The following is a 12,133-nucleotide window of genomic DNA, read 5'->3' as shown; positions in this document are numbered from 1 at the left end:
CAAAGCCCTTGAGTCCTTCGAAAAAATGAAACTCCCGGAAGCGACGGCCTACCGGTTGAGCTCTATTCTGCTCTGTGGGACTTGATTGGCCAGGACCTGCTGGAGGTGTATGTCAGTGTGCTTCGGTCAGGTACCATGAGTGAATCCATGAGGAAAGGCATCATCACCCTCATCTACAGGCGGAAGGGGGAGAGGGAGGAAATCAGAAATTGGAGACCAATCTCACTGTTGAATGCGGATTACAAAATTCTGTCAAAGGTAATCGCCAACCGGGTCAGGTCTTCTCTGGGGTCGGTGATTCACCCTGACCAAACCTGTGCTGTACCGTGCAGGAAGATCGCTGAGAGTCTCGCACTCCTCAGGGATACGATCGCCTACGTGCAGGACAGAGGGTTGGACACCTGCCTGATCAGCCTGGACCAGGAGAAAGCCTTTGACAGGATATCACACAGGTATATGAGAGATGTTCTCTCCAAACTGAGCTTTGGGGAGGGAGTCTGCAATTGGATCAGACTGCTCTACACCAACATTGTCAGTGCAATCTCAATCAATGGGTGGAAATCAGATAGCTTCCCAGTCAGATCTGGAGTCAGGCAGGGCTGCCTTCTCTCTTCTGCCTTGTTTGTGTGCTGCATAGAGCCATTTGCCGAGTCCATCAGGAAGGATGCGAGCCTGAGAGGGGTGACTATTCCTGGCAGCGGGGGCGTGCAGGTTAAGGCCTCCCTGTACATGGATGATGTCGCCGTTTTCTGCTCGGATCCGCTGTCCGTGCGCAGACTCATGTGCATATGTGACCAGTTCGAACGGGCCTCGAGGGCCAAGGTAAACCGAGGCAAGAGTGAGGCCGTGCTCTTCAGGAACTGGGCCGACCAATCCTCGATCCCCTTCACCGTCAGGACCGACCACCTGAATGTGCTGGGTATTTGGTTCGGGCTGGTTGGGGCGTGCGCCAAGTCTTGGGAGGAGCGTACCAGCAAAGCGAGGCAGAAACTGGGCAGATGGAAGCTACGGTTGCTCTCCATCACGGGAAAAACCCTAATCATCAGGTGTGAGGCTCTGTCATTGCTGTTATACGTGGCTCAGGTCTGGCCTATTCCCAGAACCTGTGCCGCTGCAGTCACCTGGACCATCTTCCAATTTATATGGAGATCAAAGATGGACCGGGTCCGAAGGGACTCGCTGTATAAACATCTAGGCAATGGGGAAAAAATACACCCAATGCCACCCTCACCCTGATGGCCACCTTTGTGTGTGGCTGCATCAAGCTGTGCGTGAATCTCCAGTATGCAAACACCAAGTGTCACTACGTACTGAGGTTCTACCTGTCCCTGGTGTTGCAAAGGATGGGCCTGGCCTCGCTACCGCGAAACGCTCTGAGTAGTTGGTCCGTTCCGTATCACCTGTCCTTCGTGGAGAGGTTTATGGGCAGCACGGTGGCACAGTGGTTAGCACTGCTGCCTCACACGGTTCAATTCCCGACTCAGGCGACGGACTGTGTGGAGTTTGCACATTCTCCCCTGTCTGCGTGGGTTTCCTCCGGGTGCTCCGGTTTCCTCCCACAGTCGAAAAATGTGCAGGTTAGGTGAATTGGCCAAGCTAAATTGCCTGTAGTGTTAGGTGCAGGATAAATGTAGGGGAATGGGTCTGGATGGGTGCGCTTTGGCGGGTCGGTGTGAACTTGTTGGGCCGAAGGGCCTGTTTCCACACTATAAAGTCATCTAATCTAATCTAAACCTTTGACCACAAGTCCATCAGGAAGTGGTCAGCACGTGGTGTCCTTGAGACCCTTCGGGAACAGGAGAGGGCGGATTCTATCGAGCGGTTCCCTGAGCAGACTGTCAAAGTCATTTGGCAGAATGCCTCATCGCTAGAACTTTCAAATAAGCACCAGGACATGGCTTGGCTGGTGGTGAGAAGGGCTCTGCCTGTGAGATCCTTTATGCGTGCCCAGACTCTCTGCACCACAGCACACTGCCCTCGAAGTGGCTGTGAAGGGGATGAGACTGTCACACACCTCCTTCTGGAATGTGCCTATGTAAAGGAAGTCTGGAAATGCAGTGGTATTTGTCAAGGTTTGTCCTGAGCAGCTCCCTGACGCAGGACTCAGTGCTTGACAGTCTGTTCCCCGGGATGCTGGCTGAGACAACTCGGTGAAAGACACTCTTTGGTCTGCCTGAAACCTGTTGGTCTTTCAGCTGAAGGAGTTGACCCCGACTGAGTGTTGCAGACTGGCACATTCCAAGGTCCAGGACTTTGTGCTGAGGGATGCGCTAAAACTTGGGGCAGCTGCCGCCAAGGCGTGTTGGGGAAAGATCACTGTGTAAAGTCCTTCTGCCAAAGAATAACAGGGGGGAACCATCAGGAATTAGGCTCTGCTGATGGCTCAGCTAAATGCCAAGAGGCTGATGGTTTAATGTACAGAATTGTAAAAACCAATGACTCAGTCTATATCTGAATGTAAAGACAGTATACATCTGAATGGCATCATCAACTGTACAGATATCAAAGATTTCTATGAATAAAGTATATTTTTGAAAAAGCAAAACTGACCCCTTCCCTCCACCTACATTTATTACTAACAACCAAAGACACACAATGTTTATGCAATCAGACAACTTTTGTGGCATCTAGCCTCCGTACACAGCATCACACCGGCATGAGGTTGCTGTTGCAAATTAATGTGACAATTTGAATTTAACATTAGTGCATTTATCTCAATAAGATTAAGATGTGATATGTCACTTTCCAGCAATAGTTAAGTTCTATACTGCCAACTATTGTTCTAGGTATTTTGTCAAGAGGCTGTTGGAACGGAAAAGGTTACCCAAAGCGAAACAAGAAGGATTGACCCTTTCCTAACCCTCAACGCTGCTCACCTGTGTGAGGAACCAAATTCAACGTATGTTGAAGTGTCTGAAAAACAGGATGAAATTTCTGGAGGAATGAATGCTGAGTAAGTGATTGCTTCCATTTGACAACTCTTAACTTCTTAAGTGTTATTGCCAAATATACTTCCATTATAAGTACAGAACAACCTCAACTATTTGAATGAGACAGGCGGGGAGTACAGTGGAAACTCAATTATCCGAACGTGATGGGCGGGCACTATTTTGTTTGGATAATCAATTATTCAGAAAATCGATTAAATGCCTTTCCTCTGGGGCTGGGAGTTTTAAAGTGTGCTCCCTATTCAGGATGCTACAACAGCACACAGCGTGCGAGACCCCGCCCCCAACAGCACCCCCCCTCTCATTTCCACCCCCACCCCTCCAACACCGCTCCCCCCCAACCCCGTCCAGCACCGCTTCCGTTCCCGAGCACAAAGCGCGCGAGCCCTCGCCCTCCAACCCCGCACCCCCACTCCCAACTCCATGCCCCAGCACAAAGCGCGCAAGCCCCCGCGAGTCAGATGTCCCAAGGAATCTTGTTTTCCGTGGCCAATCTTCATGTGAATCTAGGTACATCCAAGTTACTCAGTCACAAAATACATCTGTCAAGCCTGGTGTTTTTCTTGTGTGTTGTCCACATTGATGCACTAAGAGTTAAAAGCAACAATCAAGAATGAAAATCCCAGCATGTATCACTTTTCTAATCCAAAACACAATGGTTATTACAACACTCATGCTGCCAAACAACTAGAAATCAGTTTACGGCAACGTTCTACTTTACATACTACATAGAACATAGAACAATACAGTGCAGAACAGGCCCTTCAGCCCTCAATGTTGCACTGACCTGTGAACTAATCTAAGCCCATCCCTCTACACTATCCCATCATCATCTATATGCTTATCCAAGGACTGTTTAAATGCCCCTACTGTGGCTGAGTTAACTACATTGGCAGGCAGGGCATTCCAAGCCATTACCACTCTCTGAGTAAAGAACCTGCCTCTGACATCTGTTTTAAATCTATCACCCTTCAATTTGCAGCTATGTCCCCTCATACAAGTAGATGTCATCAACCTAGGAAAAAGACTCTCATTGTCCACCCTATCTAATCCTCTGAATATCTTGTATGTCTCTATCATATCCCCTCTTAGCCTTCTTCTCTCCAATGAGAACAGACCCAAGTCCCTCAGCCTTTCCTCATAAGACCTTCGCTCCAGACCAGGCAACATCCTGGTAAATCTCCTCTGCACCTTTTCCAATGCTTCCACATCCTTCCTGTAATGGGGCGAGCAGAACTGTACACAATATTCCAAGTGAGGCCACACTCGCGTTTTGTACAGTTGCATCATGACATCACAGCTGTCACAGATTGTTCATACTTCCCCATCATTAGTCTAAGCCTTATCTACAATGATCATTCTTACCAAGTGTTCTCCTACTTTCATCTAGTTCATATGGTTCACCTCATTTCCCAGCATGAGGTCCAACAATGTCTCCTTCCTAGTTGGACCAAACACATATTGGCCAAAAAAAAAGATTTCCTGGACATATCTCAGAAATACCTTTCCCTACTTTCCTTTTGCTCTAATATTATCCCAACTAATGTTTGGGTCATTAAATCCCACAGGTATCACTTCATAGTTTATGTTCATGTGATTTCTTTTGAAATTGTCCTCTCAATTTAGTTTAAAATCATCAACTAAATACCAAACTACCCAACAAGGACATTGCTCTCAGTCCTGTTGAGGTGGCAATTTGTTCCATTTGAATAGGAGCCTGACTCAAAACAGGTTCTAATCCTGCAAGAATCCAAAACCGTCCTTACTGCACCAAGCCTCAAAATACTCATTGATTTTCTTCAAGTTAGTTCTGCTCTCACTGGTATAAGGAATGACAGATTATTACCTTCCAGGTCCTGGCTTTTAACTTATTTCCTAACTTCTGAAAGTCTAACTTTAGGAGCTCAATATTTGCCCTCTCAATGTCATTGTTATCTATATGAGGCACAACTTCTGGCTCTCTCCTTTCCTTTCTCAGAATATCGATGATCATCATTGTAATGTCCATTATCCATACAACAGGGAGGTAACACACCTTGCAGGACTTACTTACATGACTGTAACAGATAGGCCTGTCTCTCTCCCTTTAAAGACTGCATTTCTAAGATTTGTTCTTTTTGAACAATGCCTTGCCTATTGATGCCATAGTCAGCAGTGTCCAACACAGTACTGCCCAGAATGGCACACATCAAATAATCCAGCACTTTTCACCTCTTCCAATGGCCACAAATGGCTATTTTCCTGAATGTTCTGGGGAGCCCAAAACTAAAGGGCAAAGGTTTAAGGTGGGAGGGGAATGATGTAAAAGGGACCTAAGGGGCAACTTTTTCACAGAGAGTGGTATGTAAATGGAATGAGCTGCCAGAGGAAATGGTGAAGGCTGGTACAATTACACTTGAGAATGTAACTTTAAAAAAAAGTTTTGGAATTTATACATGAAAGAACTGAAACCAACATGGCCATTCTAAAAGATGAGAGACATAACAAACAATCCAGGTCTTTTCCAATATATAATTTCAGTTGCATAACACTGTAAACTTTTACTATAAATTCTGTGTCTTACAATCTTATACTTCACAATCACCTGATGAAGGAGCAGCGCTCCGAAAGCTAATGCTTTCAAATAAACCTGTTGGATATAACTTGGTGTTGTGTGATTTTTAACATGTAAAAGGCACCTGAATGGTTATATGAATAGGAAAGATTTAGAGGGACATGGGCCAATGGGGTAAATGGGGCTAGATTAATTTAGGATTGTTGGCCGGCATGGACATGTTGGATCGAAGGGTCTGTTTCTGTGCTGTACACTGTGAAGTGGCCAGCTCCAGGAACACAGAATCCAGCAAACTCTAAGCTTCCGAATTGTGACTGCAGTGACTCCAGCTGCCCCTCAAACTTGTAAATGTTGAATTTTTAAAATCACGTCTAAAGAATGTCTCCACACTTCAGTTCTCATGTCTCGGTGTCTCCTATTCCCTCTCTGTTTAGTTTTATTAAAATAGCAGGACAGAACCCTCTCACACTTCCAATTCTGAGTTTAGTATGCTGTAACAGTGCTCCTGGTACATACTGTTCAAAACATCTCCTAAATTCATGCTCCCAAAAGTTCTCGAGATCCATGTCATACACTGCTGACAGTAATTACTAGTTCAACATAGCCATCCAAGTAAACAACTGCTTCTACAAATGATAGCTTTCACTGACTAACAGTAAACAAAATCTACAAGTTAAGGTTAAAGTTGAGTTAAATCACGAAACCTAAATACCTTTTGAAAGTGGTCAACCCCTAAAATCCTGTCACTCACCAAATTCCCAAAGTTTAGTATTTTGTGGATGGATAACCCCACAAACATTTCTTATGAAGACATGAAGTGACTTAATTCTATAGCATGAACTACTATTGCTATGGAGTATGCACTTTGTCAACAGTTTACCGCTAAACATTTCACAACTAAAAAGGATCAGATCAAAGATACACCCCATCCAGTTGTGACGGAGGTGAACATTTCAACCAATATGTTCATAGTTCGTTGCAAGTGGAGTCCCAGGTAGACAGGATAGTGAAAGCGGTGTTTGGTATGCTTGCCTTTATTGGTCAGTGCATTGAGGTCATGTGAATGTATAGGACATCGGTTCGGCTGCTTTTGGAATTCTGTGTGCAATTCTGGTCTCCTTGCTATAGGAAGGATGTTGTTAAACTTGGAAAAAGTTCAGAAAAGATTTACAAGGGTGTTGCCAGGTTTGGAGGGTTTGATCTGTCGGGAGAGGCTGAGTAAACTAGGGCTATTTTCCATGGAGCTTCAGAGGCTGAGGCGTGACCTCAACAGAAATTTATAAAATAATGAAGAACACAAATAGGGTCTTTTCCTCGGGGTGGGGAAGTCCAAAACTACAGGGCATGGGTTTAAGGTGAGAGGGGAAAGATTTAAAAGGGACATAAGGGGCAATTTTGTCACAAAGAGGGTGGTGAATATATGGAATGAGCTGCCAGAGGAAGTAGTGGAGGCTGGTACAATTACAACATTTAAAAGATATCTGGATGGGTAAATGATAAGGAAGGATTTAAGAGGGATATGGGCCAAACGCTGGTAAGTGGAACTAGATTAATTTAGGATAAATCTGGTTGGCATGGATGACTAGGACTGAAGGATCTGTTTCTGTGTTGTACACCTCTATGATACTATAACTGGAGGAGGAGGATCCACAACATCTTCATTTATACAAAACAGCTGAATGTACTGATTACATTAAGTGCTTAGGGCTGTAAACATCCCTGAAGACTTACACTAAAGACCCGTGCTACAAACTTTCCGTGTCCCTAGCCAAGAGTAGATGCAGAAAGTATGTTTTCACTGGTTGTGGAAGGCCAGAGCAGGGGACACTTTCAGATTAAAAAGCAAGCAGTTTAAGACAGAGATGAGCAGGAACTTCTTCACACAAGTGGGTGGTGAATCTTTGGAAATTCATTCATAAAATAAGTTCAACATAGATGGCTGTATTTCTAGCTGTGGCATAAGGGGTATGGCCATAGCTTGGGTAGATGGTGTTGAGATAGATGATCAAATATGATCTAGTATGGACAGTGCAGGCTCGAGGGACTAAATGATCTACACCAGTTTTCATGTTGTTACAATGCTCAATTTGGGTCCTGCTAGGCCCAGGGCTTATGACCTGACTTATGACTTTGGTTCAAACATGAACAAAGGAGCTGAATTCCTGACATGACACTGGAATCAAGGCAATACATGATTAGTTGTCATCAAGGAATCCTCATGAAACAGGTAAATCAAGAGAAAATCTGATTGTATCAATTGGAATGGAATCATACCTACTATAAAAGAAAACACAGCAGGTCAAACAGTACCTGAGAAGCAGGAAAGTCAATGTTTTGGGCCAAAACCCTTAGTCAGGGCTGGGGAGGGCGGAGAAGAGCCCAGAAGGAAATAGAGGGATTGGGTCGGGACTGGGGAGAAGGGTGGGTGGGATGGTGATGAGTGGATGTAGCTAGGGGATTATTGTGATTGGTCAGTGGGAAGGTTAGAGCAGATAGGTGAGTAGGAAGATGGACAGGTTAAAACAGGTTAGGGAGGTGAGGGGGAGGGATGGGGCTAGGCATGGGATAAGGGCTGGGGGAGGAAGAACTTTGAAGCTGGTGAAGTCAATGTTGAGGCCACTTGTGTAACTTTCTTAGATGAAATATAAGGCATTGTTCGTCAAGGATGGACATATTGCCGGGGGAGTGGGAGGGGGAATTAAAGTGGATGGCAACTGGAAGATTGGGTTGGTTAGTGCGTGCAGTGCACAGATGGTCTGCAAACCAGTTCCCAAGCCTGTGTTTAGTCTCCCCAATGTAGAGACCACTTTAGGAGTAACGGATGCAATAGTTGAAGTTAGATGATGTGCAGGTGAATCTGTCGGATTTGGAGGGATTGCTTAGGGCCTTGCATGGAGGTGAGAAAGAAGGTGTGGGGGCGGGTGTTGTACTTAATGCAAGGAGAGGTACCAGGTATGGTGGAGAAGTTGGAGTGTGCAGAGTTGATGAGGGAGTCGCGGAGTGAGCGTCCCTGCGGAAAGCAGACAGGGGTGGGGAAGGAAATATCTTTTTAGTGGTGCAGTCTGATTGTAGGTGGTAGATATGTTGGAGGATGATCATTGGATTCGAAGGTTGGTAGGATAGTACCTGAGGACTAAGGGGACTCTATCCTTATTGTTGTTACAGGGAGGGGGTTTCAGGGCAGAAGTGTGGGAGATGCAGTTAAGGGCATCCTTAATTAATGAGGAGGGGAAACTGCAGTCCCTAAAGTAAGAGGATATGTGGGATGTCCTGGAGTAGAACGCCTCATCCTAGGAGGGGATGTGGTGGAGACAGAAGAATTGGGAGCATGGGATAGCAGTTTTGCAGAACGGCGGGTGAGATGAGGTATACAGAACAACCTCAGTTATCTGAACATCAATTATCCAAATTTCAGATTATCCGAACAAGATCTCAAGGTCCCGAAGTTTGAGAAGTCGCTGAGTTCATTGGTGGGCAGTTCGTCTTAGAGAGTTTCTACAGGTAATGACAGAGTTCCGTAAACTGGTCTCTGTCACTGCCTGCAGAAACTCTCTTTCCAAGACAGGCTGCCCACCAGTGAACTCAGCAACTTCTCTCCTGCTCTGCCTCTGTCATTTTTTCTTTTTTTAACTATCCATCCATCCTCCTGCACAACAGGAATGGTAACGAACTGTACAATCATTTGTTGATGTATTTACTTAAACAATCAAAGTATCTGATTTATAAATTACCCACTACTGCAGCCGCTAAGAAATTGTTTTTGATCTGAAAACAATGTACAGTGCCAAGATTTATTACAAAGATAATCATATACTTCCATTGCACCAAATGTTATTTTCAGTAACATTTTTACCAAGTGGTTTTCATTTCGTAATGTGTTAAAATGCTGATAAACTCTAAGTATAAATACCCTCGAGCAGGAAAGGATTTTACAAACAGATTGTAGCTTCGCACATTCTGAATTAGTTCTGCTGGTGAAATATTTTCCCTTCTTATTTCTGGGGGCATATATTTTCTGTCATCATTGACCAGCATTCCCAGCATAGATTCAGGTATAATTGTTTGCGTTCATAATGGGAAGCTGATTTCCAACAATGCAGGACAAATTCAATTTAGCATCTTGGTGGTACTTATAAAAATATGTAATTAAAACACTTTCAGAAAGTTTACTGTAGCATACGTTGAGACCGTATACCCGTGTCATTGTAGCTCAAACTATGTTTTGGTATTAAAGGGACGGTACTGCACTTGCAAATGTTCAGAGTTATCTGGGAAGCTTCAATTCACTTTAACCTTTAAAATACTTTCATTTAATTCATGGAACAATTCCATCTATTTTAACCATTTACAAAATTATCTGCCGTCATAAATCCCCTTGTTTTGATTTGATCAAGTTGACTGGTGTAACTCACGAGTCGATGCTTCTAGCTGAGGCTGTGTGTCACGGAGTTTCACTTACACTTGAGAATGCTTCCTTTGTTTACAATCAAATCAGTTATCTGAACAAAATACTCCCCACCTGTTTCATTCGGATAATCGAGGTTGTTCTGTAGTTGAGGTAGTTAGTGGATTTGAAATGGATATCAGTGGTGGGTTGGTTTCTGGAAATGGCGACAGAGAGGTCGAGGACCCAGAGAAGGAGCTGTCAGATGAATTGGAGGGCAGGGTGGAAGGTGTTGGCAAAGTTGATAAACCGTTCAAATTCCTCGCGGGAGCATGAGGCAGCATTGATACGGTCATCAGTACAGTGGAGGAAGAGGTGAGGGATGGTGCTGCTGTAGATGCAGAAGAGATCCACAAGTCCTACAAAGAGGTAGGTATAACTCAGGCCCACATGGGTGCCCATGGCACCCCCTTTGGTTTGGAGGAGGTGGAAGGAATCAAATGACAAATTATTTAGTGTGAGGGCCAGTACTGCCAGGCATATGTGGATGTCAGTGGAGGGGCACTGGTTAAGCCTACAGGAGAGTGCTTTTAGGCCCGTCGTGTGGGGGATACAAGTGTAAAGGGTCTGTACGTCATTGTCACCAATGAAGTATTGGGGGCTGGGGAATTGAAAGATTTTGAAGAGTTGGAGGGTATGGGTTGTGTCTCACGTGTAGGTAGAGTGTTTCTGGACCAAAGGGGAAAGAACAGAGTCGAGGTAGGAGGAGATGAGCTCGTTTGGGCAGGAGCAAGCAGAGACAATGGGTCGACCGGGCTAGTCGGGTTTCTGGTAGGATAGAAACAGATGGTGCAGGATTGGGTAACCATCAGGTTGCCAACATGACCTTCCAGTTACCATCCACTTACTTCATCCTCCCACTCACCTGGTAACACGTCCATCCTTAGCCTCCTCCACTGTCAGAATGAGGCCAAATGAAAACTGGCCTCATTATCTTATATTTCACCTGGGAAGTTTACAGCTTAATGGCCCCAACATTGACTTCACCAGTTTCTAAAGTCCTCCTCCCTCAGCCTTATCCCATGTGTAGCCCCATCTTCCTTTTTAACCTATCCACTCCACCATTCCCATTGACCAATCACTAACTCCCTACCTGCGTCCACCTACCACCATTCCACCCACCCTTCCCCCAGTCCCACCCCCTCCCTTTATGTACTTCTTGGCTCCTCTCCCCCTCCCTAGTTCTGACAAAGGGTTTTGGCCCAACCAGTCGACTTTCCTGCTCCTCAGATGCCAATGACCTGCTTGCTTTCCAGCTTCACATCTATTGACTCTGACTTACAGCATCTGCAGTCCTTACAATCTTCTACTACAAAAGAAGTTATTAATGTTGTTGGAAGTCAATCAGTTCCAGGAAATCTCTGCAGGTGCTCCTCAGAGAGACCCAACTATCTTCAGCTGCTTCATCAGTGACCATCAAATACAAAGCAATCATATTTATGAGCAACCCAACACCACCAACATATACCTCTCATCACCACAAGTCACAGGGCCTTACACAGGACATGTTGCAGCAACTTACCATCACTTCTTTAAAAGCACTTTCCAAAGCAGTGATCCCTGCCATCTAGAACAACAGCAGAAGCAAACACCTGTACCTGCAAGATCCCCTCTGACACATCCTGAGTAGGAACCAAATCATTGTTCCTTCACCAACACGGAGTCAAAGTCCTAGAACCCCTTGACAGCACTGAGTGTACCTACACCAGATGAACTGTAACAGTTCAAAGTGACTCAGGCTTACCTCCCTCTGCTAGAAAGGACAATCAGGGATGGGCAATAATGGCCTGCAGAACTGACATGTCACATATGAATCAGTAACTAGATTTTAAAATATGACAATTATATTTTATAATCTGTATAACTGCCGGTTATATAGAGAATGATGTCTGTACTTTAAAGCAGTTTGTGGAGTATCATTCAAGATATTTTACCCATTGGTCAATATTTTGACATAATGTATTAAATTCTTTGCTCTAAATCTTAACACTTGCCTGACAGAGCTGCAAACCATGAACTCAATGAGCAAAGCCAGAGCCATGTTCCTCCAGATTCTATGAATGTTTATGTGCCTTTGAATATTGAAGACATTCTTTCGAACAACTATATTTTGGTGAGTGTATTTGGTTGCAGTGCTTATAAATAAGCAGTGGAGAGAATTATGTGGACTACCAATAAAGAGTATTA

General features: G+C 44.8%; 1 protein-coding gene across 1 annotated transcript in view; it reads left to right on the top strand.

Moving 5' to 3' along the window:
- The window catches only part of LOC122552905 (uncharacterized), a 153,254-nt gene that overhangs the window by 139,867 nt on the left and 1,254 nt on the right, over positions 1-12,133 (top strand). The window contains exons 11-12 of the mRNA XM_087991440.1: positions 2,787-2,953; positions 11,948-12,059. Of these exons, the coding sequence (XP_087847566.1) occupies positions 2,787-2,953; positions 11,948-12,059 (279 nt within the window). The remainder of the gene's footprint in view (positions 1-2,786; positions 2,954-11,947; positions 12,060-12,133) is intronic.

This window comes from Chiloscyllium plagiosum, unplaced genomic scaffold (genome assembly GCF_037043375.1).
Source record: "Chiloscyllium plagiosum isolate Xiang-an unplaced genomic scaffold, Cpla_swu_hap1 HiC_scaffold_10, whole genome shotgun sequence".
Classification (NCBI taxonomy): domain Eukaryota; kingdom Metazoa; phylum Chordata; class Chondrichthyes; order Orectolobiformes; family Hemiscylliidae; genus Chiloscyllium; species Chiloscyllium plagiosum.
The sequence above is the reverse complement of the archived record's forward strand: the minus strand, read 5'-3'. Positions and strand labels throughout refer to the sequence as shown.